This window comes from Cornus florida, unplaced genomic scaffold (genome assembly GCF_030987335.1).
Source record: "Cornus florida cultivar Cherokee Brave unplaced genomic scaffold, ASM3098733v1 CherokeeBrave_3.0.0_Hap2_Chr01, whole genome shotgun sequence".
NCBI classification, from domain to species: domain Eukaryota; kingdom Viridiplantae; phylum Streptophyta; class Magnoliopsida; order Cornales; family Cornaceae; genus Cornus; species Cornus florida.
In genome coordinates, this window is record NW_026775571.1 from 41,517,063 (window position 1) to 41,532,845 (window position 15,783).

The window sequence follows — 15,783 nt, forward strand, 5'->3', positions numbered from 1 at the left end:
CAATCCAAAGAAAAAAGTCTCAGAAACCATTTCCGAGCGCTCGAGACGACACTAAGCGACGAGAAACTAAACTCAGAAAATAAATTTCAACGAAAAAAAGAAAAGGAAGGAAATGACTGGTCATTACAATATCATACTGTAGTATTTACAATTGATGTGGTAAAGTTGACTTTTTAAGTTATTATTCAAAAAAAAAGAAGACGCCATTTAGATATCAAACGGGGTCGTTTTAACTACAGCAGAGGGTGCTCTTTGATGTCATTATGTGTGTGATAATATATAACCAGGTTGTATTTGGGGTTCGGATTTGGAGTATTTTGTAGTCCAAATAAATGAGAGAAATGCGCGCTCGTTCTAAACTTGTTCTTCACTTTCTTCCCATTCATCACTGTACATTAGAAGCTGTATGTGCAGACCCGCGATAGACGGACTGGTTCCACAAACCTCTTATTTTTCGATCCACCGGTTGTTTTTCTTCGATTTGGTCCATCATTTTTTTCTTAGACGTTTCTTTGAGGCATATTGTACAGCAGAAAAAAATGGCATCTTTGCTTCTTCGACGCAGACTCTCACCTGTTGTTGGCATTTCTCGTACTCTTCTTCAAGGTAACCTCCAAAAACCTAAATTTCTATTCCATGATTTTCTCTTTTAGATGTAGTTTGGTTGCCCAGAAAATGCAAGAAAATATAAGACAGGGAAAAGGAAAATTGAGCCTATTAATCTGTTATTTGAATTCTTCATCAATGCTAAAATGGGTATCACTATTACACTGTATTTTTTATTGTTTCAGGAGGGTAATATACTCTCTTCTTCTTCTTTTTTTTTTTTTTTTTTTCTGCGAGTATAATATACATTTACCCAGATCATTTATATTTATATTCATTTATATTTCAATAGATGGAATATATTATGACTGTTATACTTGAAGTTGCAAATTGATTATGAAACTAATTGACTCGTGTACTCGATGTGTAAGAATAAAAACAGCTTATAATGAGCATTGTTCTGTGTGGTATATTTAGGGTAATTTCTTTATCCCAGCACAATCACTTTGCCCCAAATGGGATTTGAACCCTTGACCTTCTACTTTAGAAGGTGAAGAGGTACCTAGTGGCGTGTCAGGTGGTTTAGAATCTAAAATTTGAACAATGTGTTTTAAGATTAGGACTTGGTGTTTGCTATATGTCCTTAAATGTGTGATAACTTCGCAACTTAAGTTACTAGAAATCTCGTGCGCGTGTCAGGTGCTTTTAGTTGTCGATATGTCTTATCCTAAAATCTTGCCTATGCAGACAAGTTGAATTGCTGAGGAATGTTTATTATTGTTAATACGTAAGATGAAATATGTAACATATTTCTTATTTAATGCTAAAAAGGTGTTGCCCAAACAATGATTCAAGAGAGAGGGTGAATTGGCAAATTATAGCAGTTCTTGGACTTCTTCTCAAACACTTGGTGTGCAAGTAAATATAGCAATAAAACAACAACCAAATGTAAGCGATAGAGAAATGCAAACTCAAGAACATGAGGTTTTTACGTGGTTTGGCTCCTCGTGCCTACGTCCACTACACAAGAGCACATCTCTCGAGATTTTAAACCTCCACTATCAAGCTCTTCTTCATGGGTGAAAAGCAAACCCTTACAAAGCTTCACAAGCTTGTCTCTCCTTGCTAAGGGAGCATCTCACTAAGAGTTCAAGGGTTCACCAACCCTTTTACAACAATCTCAATGATATAGAAAGTTTGAGTACAAGAGATATCCTCTCAAAGGCTTAGATTTATAAAATCAAATCTCTCTTTCTATAGTTATAGATGTAGCTAGTGATGAAAGCTCAACTCTAGAATACGATATGAATCTCACTATATATGAGAGATATTCAAGCGTAGAGCACAAATCTAGCAAAGATCTCTATAGAATATGAGTGTGATGTAACAGATCTAAGGCTTTCTCTAAGCTTTTTAGGATAGCAAAGTTTTTCAAAGAATGAGAATGAATGAGCTAAGCTTTTTCAAAATGTTTCCCAAAGAGATATCCCAAACGGGTAAGGATCTTCTCTTTATAGCCTCATTGGGAAATATAACTGTTTTTGTACTTTAGGACATGTTTGGATATGTTAATTTAAAAATTTAATCTTTCTATAGACTTCTGTTCTTTAGGCATAGACGTCTGTGAGACCCTGGGCCTAGATTTTACCTTTTCAGTATTTTTCGCAAAATATGAAGGCATGTACATCTGTGTGTCATTTTAGTTAGGGTTTGAATCTGCATAACTAGTTTGTAGAAGTCTGTTAGTAACAATAGACGTTTGTCTCTCCTGTTCCTGAAAAATGTCTCTCTTAGTCTTTTCCTAAAACACCGAGGCATGGATTAGGTCATACTATAGACGCCTATAATTCATTTTCGAAAAAAGTTTAAGGATGCAGCTTTTTGTTCATAGATATCTGTCATGAGATTTATAGACGTCTTAACTTTTTCCTGAACATCCTCACTCTTTGTTCTTGGCCAAAGCACTAAGGAATAGACGTCTCTCAAGATGTAAGGACGTCTGTCCTTAAGTCACATAAAGCGGGAGCGTGAGAACATCAAAATTTAAAATTTTTAAGAGTGGGAGCGGAGCGCCTTTAGAGCGTCTGTGAGATTTTTTAAAATTATATTTATATTTGCTTTTATTAATTAGATATATAAAGTAATTATATATTTTAAGTGTATCACATTCACAATAGACAAAAGTTGTCTTACTGGCAGGTGTCCTTGTTACCTCGCAACAGGTTGCAGTTTGAATTCATACCTGCGCACAATTGGTTATTTTTTTTAGACATAACGGCCTTGACTAAAAGGATTCCCCGTACAGTTCAGAGATCGAAAATTTGAATTCGCGAACACCAAAATTAGAGTTTGCTAATTTGGGGTGAATCTGCTCCCAAGTCTCCGATTCGCGCGTGGAGCTTGGGAGCGGTCACCCATGGAGAATTATGTGACTTAGGTTTGTCCTTCTAGGATTTTTCAACTCAAGGATCTTAAGGCCATAAATACATTTCATCGACATGAGTTGATGTCTTATTCACTTGCATTCAATAGATATAAGCTTTTCTATGTTCAAAGTGACTTTCACTAAGTCAAATGACTGTTTTTCCTTCATATAAGTCCAAGGGTCGAGTCATTCTAGTGACCATGTATGATATGCCGCATATGCGTGATAAGTTCATTTTGGTCCTAATCCAATTTTAGTGTCCTAAACTTGAGCTTTCAATGCACATGCAACATTTATTGCTTTACATTCAAGTCCTAGCGCACGTTTACCTATACTGCCCGTGATCTTGACCTTCGAGCTCCATCATAATCATGATCCATAGGTCCACTAAGCCTTTGAGTACCCGAGTTTCATGATTAATCTGAGAATAACAACACTCAAGTAGATTGTCAAATCCTCACATTAATAGTTTGTTATCAACAATAATTCAATCAAGTTTTGGGCTAACAAAAGGAAAATGAAATTTTTTGTTTGGACTCCTAAGCGTATCGATTCAACGATCCTCTTTTACTCCAAGTTACACGTGGTATCAAGATGCGGAATAGACCATGGTATGCCACGCGTGCAGAGTTGGTTGCATGTGGCATTGCGCCTAACTAACATCACATTCTAAATCTTCCAAAGTCGGGATTGATCGTAAAATCAGACTGAATGCATGCCTAAAAGCCACACACACCTGCCCTTGCTTTACGGGCTACTAATCTGACGGTAATGACACCCGCTTGGCCAAGTTTTGGGACTATCAACCCTAAGGCTCCATGCCCCCCCTATTTACTAGATCGAATCCCGAAAATCATCATTCAATCAACTAAGTTCCAATTTCCACATAACAATCATTTACAAGTAATGAATCCACAATTCATAACATGCTTTTAAGCAAGATAATCGTCATGCTCGTGGGTTTTAGAGGATGGCGCCCTTGTGTTTATGGTGGTGTTTGTGGAGGGAGCGGAATAATAAATCCTTTGAAGGAAAGGAATCCTCGATTGCTGTTCTTAAGTCAGCTTTTATTACATCTTTATGTTTTTGGGGTTCGGGTAGGCTTTGTTCCTCCCCGGAGGAGATGATTGATTTTATTTCTTGTTCCTCCCCGGAGGAGATGATTGATTTTATTTCTTCTTTGGGACCATAGGATCCCTTTGTTGTCTTTGGGACACGTTCCCCTTTTGAACGTATTTTGAATGAATTTGCTTAATTATAAAAAAAAAAAAATATCGTCAAGCAATACTTCTAGCATATCTCAATATCTATCTCGTGAAGTGATTCATCACATCATCATCAAAACTCATTTTCAAAGTAAAATTCCTCTCTTGAACATTTTATAAACAATAAGTGGACATATAATCCTCATGTCAACAATTTACATATAAAATGCTATTTTACAACAATCAAAACAACTTTAAGCATGTATACCACAACTCTACATACTTAGTATCAAAATAGTATCAAGATATACACCACACACAGGAGAGCCTCATCATTTCAACAAGTAGAATATAAATGACATGTTATACATTTCTAGCATCTATAAAGCCTGCTAAGACCCAAATAAACATGACTTATAAACCATGGGTTAAATAAATTAACACACCACTACCTCAAAGTTTCAAAATTCACCCAAATTCCAAATGCTCCAAGTTGGAACTTTGAATCGGTGAAGTGGTAGAGAAAAGAGGGGAGGGCAAACTTCCCTTCCTGAGCTTCCCCAAAATCCCACTTCTAATGCCTCAAAATCTAGAGAGGTGGAGAAGAAATGTGGATGGAAGACAAATGAAGCGAGAGAAAGAGAAGAGAGAAATGGGGTGGTCTTCCTTCTTCCTCTTATTTATATCCTTTAAGTTTCCTAAATTGCAAACATAACCCATGACTCTTTCCTAATTACTCCTTCCTCCCACCAACTCTTGGTCTTGGGTTCATCCTTCTCACTTGGGTCCCCAACTATTCTCATATGAGCCCATGACAATTCCCGAGTCCGAAACTCATCCTGGATCCACACACCCAAATGAAACGTGCAAACGTGGACCCGAAAAATAGAAACACAACTGTACACCTTTAAATCAAGATCTCATGACAAAAATCAAAATTAAGCACATGTTACACATTACTCATATTCCTAACAGTTACCTTATAAGTTTGGAGCTGCTGGTAGTTATATAACTAAGAGAGATATTCCTTTTAGTTCTTAGAAAATCTATTTTTTGGTAGTTGTTAATTCATGCACATATTTTATTGAATTTTAAACAATTTGGTTGTTTGATCAGAATATAAAACTTCTGTGATTGTGTAACATATTATTTTAGCCAATTGTGTTGCTTTATTTATTTTCTACTCCCCTCTGCCCCCTGTTTCTTGAACAGATTATATCGAGCCCTATAGGATACCTTGGGAATTTAAGGCTGGAACTTCAACTGATATTTGTGATTGCTCAAGACCGTTCTGCAGTTCCAGTGGTGTATCAAAGTTTGATTTTACAGACCTGACGTAAGAATAATATTAGCTTCTTGTTACTTGGTGTGCAATTTTTTTTTTTTAACTTGAGGAGTATAATTGTTTGGAAATACTTGGAAAGTGTTCGGACACTAGAATATATAACTTTTTCTTGTTTATTTTTCTGTATAACATGTAAAATTAGTCCTTCATAAAATATCGATCTTATTGAATGTTCTATTACACTATGGGTTAGCATATTAAATGAAATTTCTAATTTCTTTTTGCCCTATTATTTGTGGTGATTTTATTTAAACTTTTTGACCAAGTACTCCATTTTTTAATCATGATTTTGTGTCTTAAAATAACATTAATAAAGTAATATTGAATACTTTATTTCCTTGTTTGACTCTTTCTGTCGGTTGGGTTGGGGAGGGGCTTTGAGGTACTGAAAAGAATCTTATTGTTCTGTACTTCATTCATTTGAGAGTATTGCTTCATAATCCTTTTTTTCAATTTAATGCTGATGGTTTTACTCATTAATTTTTTTTTTTAATGCTCATGATTTTATTGATTTAATATTCCTATTCAAACCTTATAAGATGTTTGACCTTTTCCTGTCATTTTTTAATTCTATTATGATACTTAGTTGTGTTTCTCTTGTCTTGAAATTTAGTCGTCCTCATACGTGGTACCCAAGTGCTCGAAAAAAGAATCGGAATGTTATTCTACATGTGGGTCCCACAAACAGCGGTAAAACACATCATGCTCTGAAGCAACTGGAGTCCAGTTCTTCTGGTACATTGTAGATGCTAATTTTTCCATAATTTTCTTGGTTATATTTTGTATAATTGTTATAAGAGAATTAGCAGGGTGATTTAAGTAAATTGGTTGAAATGTTCGCATATGTTTTGTTATGCTACAGGTATCTATTGTGGGCCTTTAAGATTGTTAGCTTGGGAGGTGGCAAAACGGTTGAACAATGCAAAAGTTCCTTGCAGTCTGATTACAGGACAAGAAAGAGAGGAAGTTGATGGTGCAAAGCACAAGGCTGTGACAGTAGAGATGGCAGATGTGACCTCTGACTATGATTGTGCTGTTATTGATGAAATTCAGGTATGTTGATGGTTTGTTAATAGTGTTACTAATGGTATTAATAGGAGTTGTTAGCTTAACTTGTGCACAAAAGACCTTTAAGTACCACCATTTAGGAAGAGTGACATGGTCCACATTGAGGGTAATGCTAGGGGATGGGGAAGACCGAAGTTAATGTGGGTAGAGTTAGCAAGAAAGATTTTGTAGCATGTAGTTAGTTTGAGGCTATGGCTTTTGATAGAGTGGAATTGAAGAATATGATTCTTGTAGCTGACCCCACATATTTGGAAAAAGGCTTGGTTTGTTGTTAAATCAAAGCTAATGCCATTTAACTACACTGAGCTATTTATACCCCAAAGGTAATGTTTGTTTGTTGTACGGATCTGTGGTAATAATGTTTTTGAGAATTGACAACAATTCCATGTATCATGTATGATACATTGGTTAGAAATACAGAACCACTTGTCTCAAATGCTGGAATGGAGAATCTATCATGAAATCTGAGAAGAAAGATTTGATTGAGAGTCTCATTTTTTCTGTTTCCTTTTTCCTTTTCTTTCCAGAATCCGCCATCAAATCCTCTTATGCACACTGATTCGAAACTCTTCTGAAGCAAAGAATCTTATTCTCAGTCTTTGAATAATCTGATGAAGTCTAACTTCTTTATTTTTATTTTTTATACTTTTTATGTTAATTTTATTTCCCGGTAATTAAAAGTGTTTCTGTTTGATTCTTACACATCTAGTAATCGTCATAGTAGTTTTTCACTAGAACCTCATTCTTGAATCCTTTTCTCTTTCCCCTCTGGTTGGAGGTACCGCATCCTTCTGATATCCATTTCTACCCAGTAAATGTTAACTTAAGTGAAAAATCTTTTACCAATTGGCTCCCCAAAACTAATAATGGTTTAATACTTTAATGAATATAAATTGCAGAATATGTACAAATACACCAAGTGCCTGGACTACTTGAGAAATTTTTGGGGAGGCAGTCTGTTATTCACAAGTACTGCAAAGAACTACAATGAAAATCCTTCTAATGGTATAGATAACAAAATTAGAGATGATCAGACGTCAAGTGCAGGAATTGCTGTCGAAGGGGTGGGGGAGTCTCAGTCCGTCCAGGGGGAGTCGAGACAAGGCCAAAGGCAAGGGCCCGGAACTCCAATCAATAAATGAATGATGCATAAGATATGCCACTTTAATCTTTATCCTCATTTTGGCGCCCAATAAAAAAATCAGTTCCTTTTACGTATAAAAAAATCAGTTCCTTTTACGTATAAAAAAATCAGTTCTTATTTATTTATTTATTTATTTTCATCAGAAATGTAATGGATTATCTCTTCAATAAACCAAGGATGTCAATGGGAAATTTGCGCTTGCTTCGTAAAATCCTTCCATTTTTACTCTGAAGTCTAATAACCCATATGCTTTAACAACTCTCTATCCGTCTCTCTTCATGAGGTAGTTCCACTCCCATAGAGGCTCAAATAAACTAAGTGGAAAGTTTAAACCATGACATGTTCCCACTTTTGTCTACAATTTAAATTCTTTTATTGTTCTCCTATGCCTTTTAGATGACTTGTAAAGAAGTTCAAATCTATATCAGAGAAGAGGGAGTTTTGTAGGAAGGTTCAAGAATGACTCTCTTGGTCCATTTATTTATTTATTTATTTTTAATAAGTGACTCTCTTGGTCATTTATCTTTATGCTTCTGTTTAAGGTTGATTTCTTGCATCTCACTGTTTAGTGGAAAACTTGTACTTCTCTCATTATAAAATATTATGGAGAACTTTTCATATTATTAATTTCCTTTGCTCTCTGTCTCTCTTCTCCTCCCATTAATTCAGAAACTAACTCTTCATTATTATTTTCCCGTAATTTTGTGGTGGTTTATATGTAATTATATATATATATATATTATTTCCTGCAGATGTTAGGGTGTGGAACAAGGGGTTTTTCATTTACTCGTGCTCTGCTAGGAATACCAGCCAATGAGCTTCATCTTTGTGGAGATGCAGCTGCTGTTCCTTTGATTCAGGAGATACTTAAAGTGACTGGTGATGATGTCAAGGTAATGAAATTTCTGATTTATCAGTTCTACAAAAGTGGTTTAACATTCTGCCTGATTAAATCGTGGGAAATTATTTGAACAATTGCACTTATTTTTTAATTTATTTTATCATTGTTGGATTACGTGGGAATATTCTTATAATGAGTATAATTAGCAGGTAATTAGTGGGATTTTACCACGTGGATATTATTGTAAATTATATTTTTGACTAATATAAATACAAGGGTGTAGAGATGTCAATTGCATATGACAATCCTTTGTTACATTCTCTGTTCTCTTTTCTTCTTCTTTCTTTCTCCTCAAATCCTAACAATCCAAATCCTAAAATAATATTTCAACTTGGTAAATTTTATTTTTGACTAATATAAATACAAGGTTGTAGAGATGTCAATTGCATACTACAATCCTTTGTTACATTCTCTGTTCTCTTTTCTTCTTCTTTCTTTCTCCTCAAATCCTAACAATCCAAATCCTAAAATAATATTTCAACTTGGTATCAGAGCAAAGTTTCAACATCAAAAGGACACCACAACATTCGAAAGAGTCAGAGAAGGCCCAGAGGTGTGCTGACATCAGTGTCAGTATGCTGACGTCAGCATGTTAGGGTCATGTTACGGTTTGAAATTCTTACCATCTGGATTGCCTCTTCCTGCTTAAGATTAGGATTTTTTTTCATAATTTTTTGAAGCCATCTTCTAGTGCTTTTCTATTTTTGAAACGATTTTTTGGCGAAGGGGCTGTTTGGTGCGATCTGTTTGCTGGGTCTTTTTTGGTTGGATTTTTTGCTTCAATCCACCATAGAAGGATGCGCCTAGGCTGTATACAGGATTGTGCTGAGTTTGGTTGCATGATTTTAAGTTTTGAATTATTTTTTCTTCTTTTTTGGCTTGCGGCTCTCTTGAAAAACACTGTAGTTCTGCTCTTTCTGCAAGATTTTCGATTTCCAGGCTGTGTTTGGTTGTATTTTTGACATTATTTGGCATGCAACTCAAGTCTGGTAATTGTGTGATTGTCCTGTTGCTTGCATATTGAGTTCAACCTTCAGTGTGTCAGCCCTTGTTAATAACCCATCTCAAGATTAGTCTTGAGAAATTGGACGGGAGCAATTACTTAGCGTGGTCTAGGTGATGCCTTTGTCAGTTGGGGCACGTGGCCTGTATGGTTATTTGACTGGAGACCACAAGAAACCGGCGTCATCTGATCTCACTTCTGATAAATGGTTGTCAGAAAATTCACTTGTGATGTCTTGGTTGTTACACTCCATGCTACCACATATCAGTCACGGATACCTTCTTCTCATGACATTTGGACTGCGGTGGCTCAGACCTACTTTCGGTTGGGGAATGACGCACAGGTCTATGAACTAAGGAAGAAGGCTCATGAGACCAAATAGAGAGATATGACTATTGCACGGTACTATACTGAGCTATATAGTGTGGCAAGAATTAGATTGTTATCAGGATTTTGAAGCAGAATGTGCCAGTGACAATGCCAAATTTCAAAGACTTAAAGACAAGGAGCGTGCTTGTGACTTAGCCATGCTTGACATGGAGTATGACCAGATTCGTGTTCAGGTGCTTGGTAGGGATCCCAATCCCATATATATATGATAATTAATAATTCATTGAAGGTGAGCTCCACAAAATCCAAAAGAACATCCTTAGATTTACAATTTCTCCCTTTGACCTAGAAAAATAAAGAAGACAATATATTATATTTGAGAGACCAAATTGGAGACTCCTCTCCATCAAAGGATCTCCTATTTCTCTTGCGCCACTTGCACCACAAGCCCCTCCATAAACAAAGGGGAGTGGCCCTCCAAGCATCTTTGACTCGGCTCCCCACTATACACCCTTTCCACGCCTCTAAAAGGTCAACCGTGGACTCAGGAAAGAACATAGCCAAATCAAAAGCAACCAAGAACATAGGCCCAAATACCCCTCACCTCCCCCGACTTCTTGCACATGCAGCACTAATTCACCACAATCTGACGTCTCCTTTGGAGATTATCAAGAGTCAGAATACTTCCAAGGGCAGCAGTCCAAGTAAAGAAGGCCACCTTCAATGGGGCTGTTGTCTTCCAAATAGCTTTCCAAGCAAAGATGGGGCCAGGGGTCTCCATCAGACTCCTGTAAAAAGATCTTACCTCAAAAATCCCTCTTAATGAGCCCCCTCCCGCACCATCTCATCCATACCCAAGCCCTCCACCTCTTGGCTGTAAATTACAGCTGGGAAATCCGTGACCTCCATAATCTCCCAATTCCATCTTTGAGGCTAGCTTATTCCTATGTCCAGCTGGAGGAGAGTTGTAGGAGTGCTATGATTCACACACTGTCTCAGGATTGCTCTGCTCTAGCTTATATCCCTCAAAGAGATCAGCAGTTTGGGCAGTCTTGTGTTGATGGCAAGAGTGGGGGCTCTGCAAAGGACTAGCTGCAGTGTGATTTTTGCGGGAAGACAAGGCACGCTATGGGTTATTGTTGGAAACTCCATGGACGTCCTACTAGAGGTTGGGGTGGAAGTTGGTCCGGCACAACAAGGTCACATGCTCAAATGTCTGAGGTTTTTGAGGAAGTGTCTCAGCCGTTGGGGACTCTACCACTTTCATTGCAGATGCTTGTCTCAATGCTTCGTCTGCGTCAACTTCTCTTCTAACTTCGTTCACAGAGGCTAAGAAGTACGGAAACGGATACGGGACACGGATACGACATGACACGGACATGGCGACATGACAAATCCTAAAAAATTAGGACACAAACATGGCGGGGACATGACAAATAATAAATATTATATATATATATAAGTAGAAATATATAAAAAGAAGAGAAAGGAGTTGAATGATATGAATTACTCATTCACAGCTTTAGTATTTATAGATAAAATGAGCACATGCTCATATTACAAGAAAGGAAACTAAATCAAATCAAAATCAAATCACAACTTATTCTAAAGCATATTCTATGGCATATTCTATGGCATATTCTATAGCATAGTCAATTCTCTGCTATTATGGTAAGTCATACCATAAATCGTGGTATCATATATGCTATTATATGCATAGTTAAATCTCTGCTATTATGGTAAGTCATACCATAAATCGTGGTATCATATATGCTAACAATATATGATGTTGTACTTTAAGAAATTAAGAGTAGTGTTATTTTTTATCAACCTAATAATGAAAAACAATTGTGTTTTGCTGGGAAAAAGAAAGAATGTTGGAAAGAGGGTTAAGAAGGAGAAAAAAACAAAGAAACAAAGAAGATTAGGGTTTTTTTCTTAGTTAAAGATAAAGGTTAGAATCCATAGAAGAGAAAAAGTTCATGGAAACAAGAGGAAAAAGGAAAAAGAGAAAATGATTTTTGTTGTGAAAGGAAAAAAAATGAAGCATATAGGGTTTGTGAAGAAGAAGAAGGAGAAAGAAAAGAAGAAAAGAAGAAGACGAAGAAGAAGAGAGAAAAGAGGTGAGAGAGAGACCTTCCACCAGCAGCAAAACTTGGTCGGTGAGAGAACAAGAGAGAGTCAAAGATGATCGTGCAAGAGTTTGAATCTTTGAACTAAAATATAAGCATAAATATCTGATTGTTTTAATATAAAATTGTTTTATAAAACAACTTTGAAGTAATCAATCTTTGCCACCACAAGCTCTTGTCTTGCACTTCAACAACATAGATAGGAGGACAAATAAGGTTTGATTAGAAGATCTCATCTTGCACTGCAACAACATATGTTGGGAGTCTGAATGCACAACATCCACAGAGAACATAGAAGTCCAACTTACCCAAATTTTTCCAAGAGGATTCGAATCATAGTTAGCAGCCCAACACCAAGCCGGATTGACCTTTTTGAAATCCTAGAGAATTTTTCTTCTTTAACTCTAGTTTCAAGCAAAATAGCACAGAAACATTGTTCTAAGGAAATCCAACTTTTGACTTCCTTTTGCATTAGAGGTCTACTTAGACATTCCAGTGCCGAATCATTGAGAAGAATTGGGTGGTGGAATAGTTCCACCAGCACTCATAGCTCTTGTAATCCTCACAGAGGCATCAAGCACTTCCTTCTTTTCCTTCTTGGCCTTAACATACTCTTTCTGACCATGAATTTGAGAGTCTGAGCATGTAAAACCATCCTACTCACTTAACTTACCATCATTAACAGCTTGAATATCACAAAGTGCAGTATCAAAGTTCTTATTATTAATGACATCTTGAGAATAGCGAAGTTCGGAGATATGTTGAGGAAGGTCATCCTTAGCCTCATCTCAGCAATCCCTGGGTACATTTCACCCTGAAAATTACCCCACTCTTCCTTCTCTTGAGGGCAAGTATCAACCTGTCAATAGGATAAGCCAATTCGACAAATAATTCAGAAGCTGGATTAGCAACAACAGTTCCTGTATTTAAATCATTCGCCTCTTGAATAGCAACATAAAAAGTCTAGCATTTGATTGCTAGGCTGCACAATATGCCTCACAAAAAATACGTTGCTCGATAACGCTCTCTATGGCTGCTGTAGACTAGAGTATGATTTTTGAAAGCATAAAGTATTATTTATGGACCTTGGAAGCTGAAAAAGTTTGAGGTTAAGAGACTTCAAATCAAATTTCGAAACTGCTTTTTTGCAACTCTCGAGGGCAGTGAGCCTTGATTAATCCTTTGATCGGTCAAACTCCCGGTCCTAGTTGTAATTAGATTTGACTTTTCAAAAACAGTTTTATGCATTCCAAAACACATTTCTATGGTTCAAAACATGTAATTTAAAAAATCTAACATGTTATAATAAAATAGATGAATGCATATGAACCTTAAATTGGTGAGTGCACAATATTAGAAGTTGAATTTACCTTTTTCCCCTTATTGAAGCTTCGAATTACCCGACTTGCCATTCGGCAGAGGTAACTCAACTTACCTAACTTTTATAACATAAACAAAAACTAAAACTCAAATTACAGACTCCATTTTGTACAAAATTTGCTATCCAAAGTGCTATTGATCCTCAATCACCATAAAGGAAATGGTTATAAGACAACAATATGTTAACTTATACTGTTATATACCAGGTTCTATGTTTTTGCCTTACTGATTCCAATATTATACATTTCTAAAAGCAAAACAGAGTACTTATGGTTTTGATTGATTTTACATATCTCTAATCATTACTTGTTAAAAAAAAAAAAATCACTCTCAGATATAGAAATACATCAATTCTTTTTTGATAAGTAAGAATAATGTAGAAAGCGTTTAACAGGGGGAACTCATCCCGAAAGCTACACAAAGGCCGAAGCCAAAGAAAAAGGTCACAAGGACTCAAGGAACCCAAAAAATCAACAAACTCCTCTATAGATATATAATAGATATAGATATTTTTACTTATCAACAAAAAAAAAAAAGAAAAAAGAAAAAGAAGATATACAATTTCTCCCCATCCCCCAAATAAAAAGAGAAATAATAATATGAAATTTCAAAGCCCCAATGGAAGATTCCTCCCGTCGAAAGATCTTCTCTTCTTCTCCTCCCAAATGCACCACCAAACACAAAAGAGTGTTGCCCTCCAAAAATCACAAGCGTGGAGCGTCTGTCACATCTCTTGAAGACCAAGGCATAACCCATTGGACGCCGAATGAACCAAAAAATAAAGCTCCAACAATCATGAGCCACGGGGCAAGTCAAAAGAAGATGATCCATAGACTCTCCATCCTTCTTACACAAGTCGCACCGTGTGACAATACCCTGTCTTTTCCTTCTTAGATTTTCCAAAGTCAAAATTTTGCCCCAAACTGCAGTCTGGACAAAAAAGGCCACTCTAAGAGGAGCCTTTGAGCGCCAAACCGTCTTGCAGGGGAAATCAGAGCCATATAAGTCGGAGAGGCAAAAGAACAAAGAATGGACTTCACATCTCCCCTGAGTAGAGGGCCCCCAAAGGAAGGAGTCAGGGCCTTTGCCATCCAGCTCTTGACTATACAGTAGGTTCAAAAATCCATGAATGTCATCCAACTCCCAATCCTGGAAATGACGCCAAAAACGCACATCCCATGTGATCCTACCGCTATCAAACCGATAAGAGCTGGAAACCAAGGCATGTCTATCAACAAATTCTAAAAAGCCTAGGAAAGGAGTAGGCCAATGGACAATCACCACACCATAATCAACAACAATTCATCGGAATTATTGTATGCAAATTCAGCTTGCGGAATAATTAAATCCCACGTCTTCACATTGCTTTCAACAAGGCATCTTAGCATATTACCCAAACTTTAATTTACTACTTCAGTTTAACCATCTTTTTGCGGATGGCATGTGCTAGAGTATTTTAGTTCAGTCCCAAACTTTTGCCATACAGTCCTCCAAAAGAGTCTAGTGAACTTAACATCTCTATCAGAAACAATAGAAGTTGTCACGCCATGTAGTCTCACCGCTTGAGGAATAAATCAACTAAATGTGTGGCATTTGCAGTTCTAGAACATGTAATGAAATGCGCCATTTTGGAGAAATGGTCCACCGCAAAAAAAATACTGTTGTACACAAATTTCTTATTTGCAAATAAAAGAACAAAATATGTGGCAAATAATAATTTATTGATTTATGAAAATTTGAGTACAATCCTTTGAGGTATTCTTTTTTTTTTTTTTTTTGATAAGTAAGAATTTTATAAAAAACGCTCAAAGGGGAGCGAAACCCATGGATACAAGATGAAAAGGCCACAAAAAGCCTCAAGCCTTCAAAGAGGCCAAAAAAATAACAATCTCCTCAACAGAACGATAATCTCTCCCTGAGACCCAACAAAAGAGAGTAGAAATAATAAAGAACTTAAGCATAGAAATGGGTTTTCCCTTGCCATCGAAGTATCTCCGATTCCTCTTGAGCCAAATGCACCACCAAACACAGAGAGGGGTAGCCCTCCAAGCATCCCGGATGAGCGCCCCAACAGAGAAACCTCTCCAAGCCTCAATCAACCCTCTAGAGGAACAGGGCATAACCCAGGGGACCCCAAATAACCCAATCATCATATCCCAGCAATCTCTGGCCATACTGCAATGCAACAGAAGGTGATCCACTGTCTCCTCATCGCAACGACACAAGTAACAGCGATTGATAACCATCTACTTTCTCCTCCTCAAATTATCCTGGGTTAAAATCCTACCCAATATAGACGTCCAA

General features: G+C 36.8%; 1 protein-coding gene across 2 annotated transcripts in view; it reads left to right on the forward strand.

Annotated features, from left to right (window-relative positions):
* The first annotated feature begins 298 nt into the window (after positions 1-298).
* The window catches only part of LOC132295299 (DExH-box ATP-dependent RNA helicase DExH16, mitochondrial), an 84,850-nt gene continuing 69,365 nt past the window's right edge, over positions 299-15,783 (forward strand). For both annotated transcript variants that reach the window (XM_059793502.1, XM_059793511.1), the window contains exons 1-5: positions 299-606; positions 5,389-5,512; positions 6,135-6,256; positions 6,384-6,574; positions 8,486-8,626. In XM_059793502.1, coding sequence (XP_059649485.1) covers positions 540-606; positions 5,389-5,512; positions 6,135-6,256; positions 6,384-6,574; positions 8,486-8,626 — 645 coding nt within the window. In that variant the 5' untranslated portion in view covers positions 299-539. The remainder of the gene's footprint in view (positions 607-5,388; positions 5,513-6,134; positions 6,257-6,383; positions 6,575-8,485; positions 8,627-15,783) is intronic.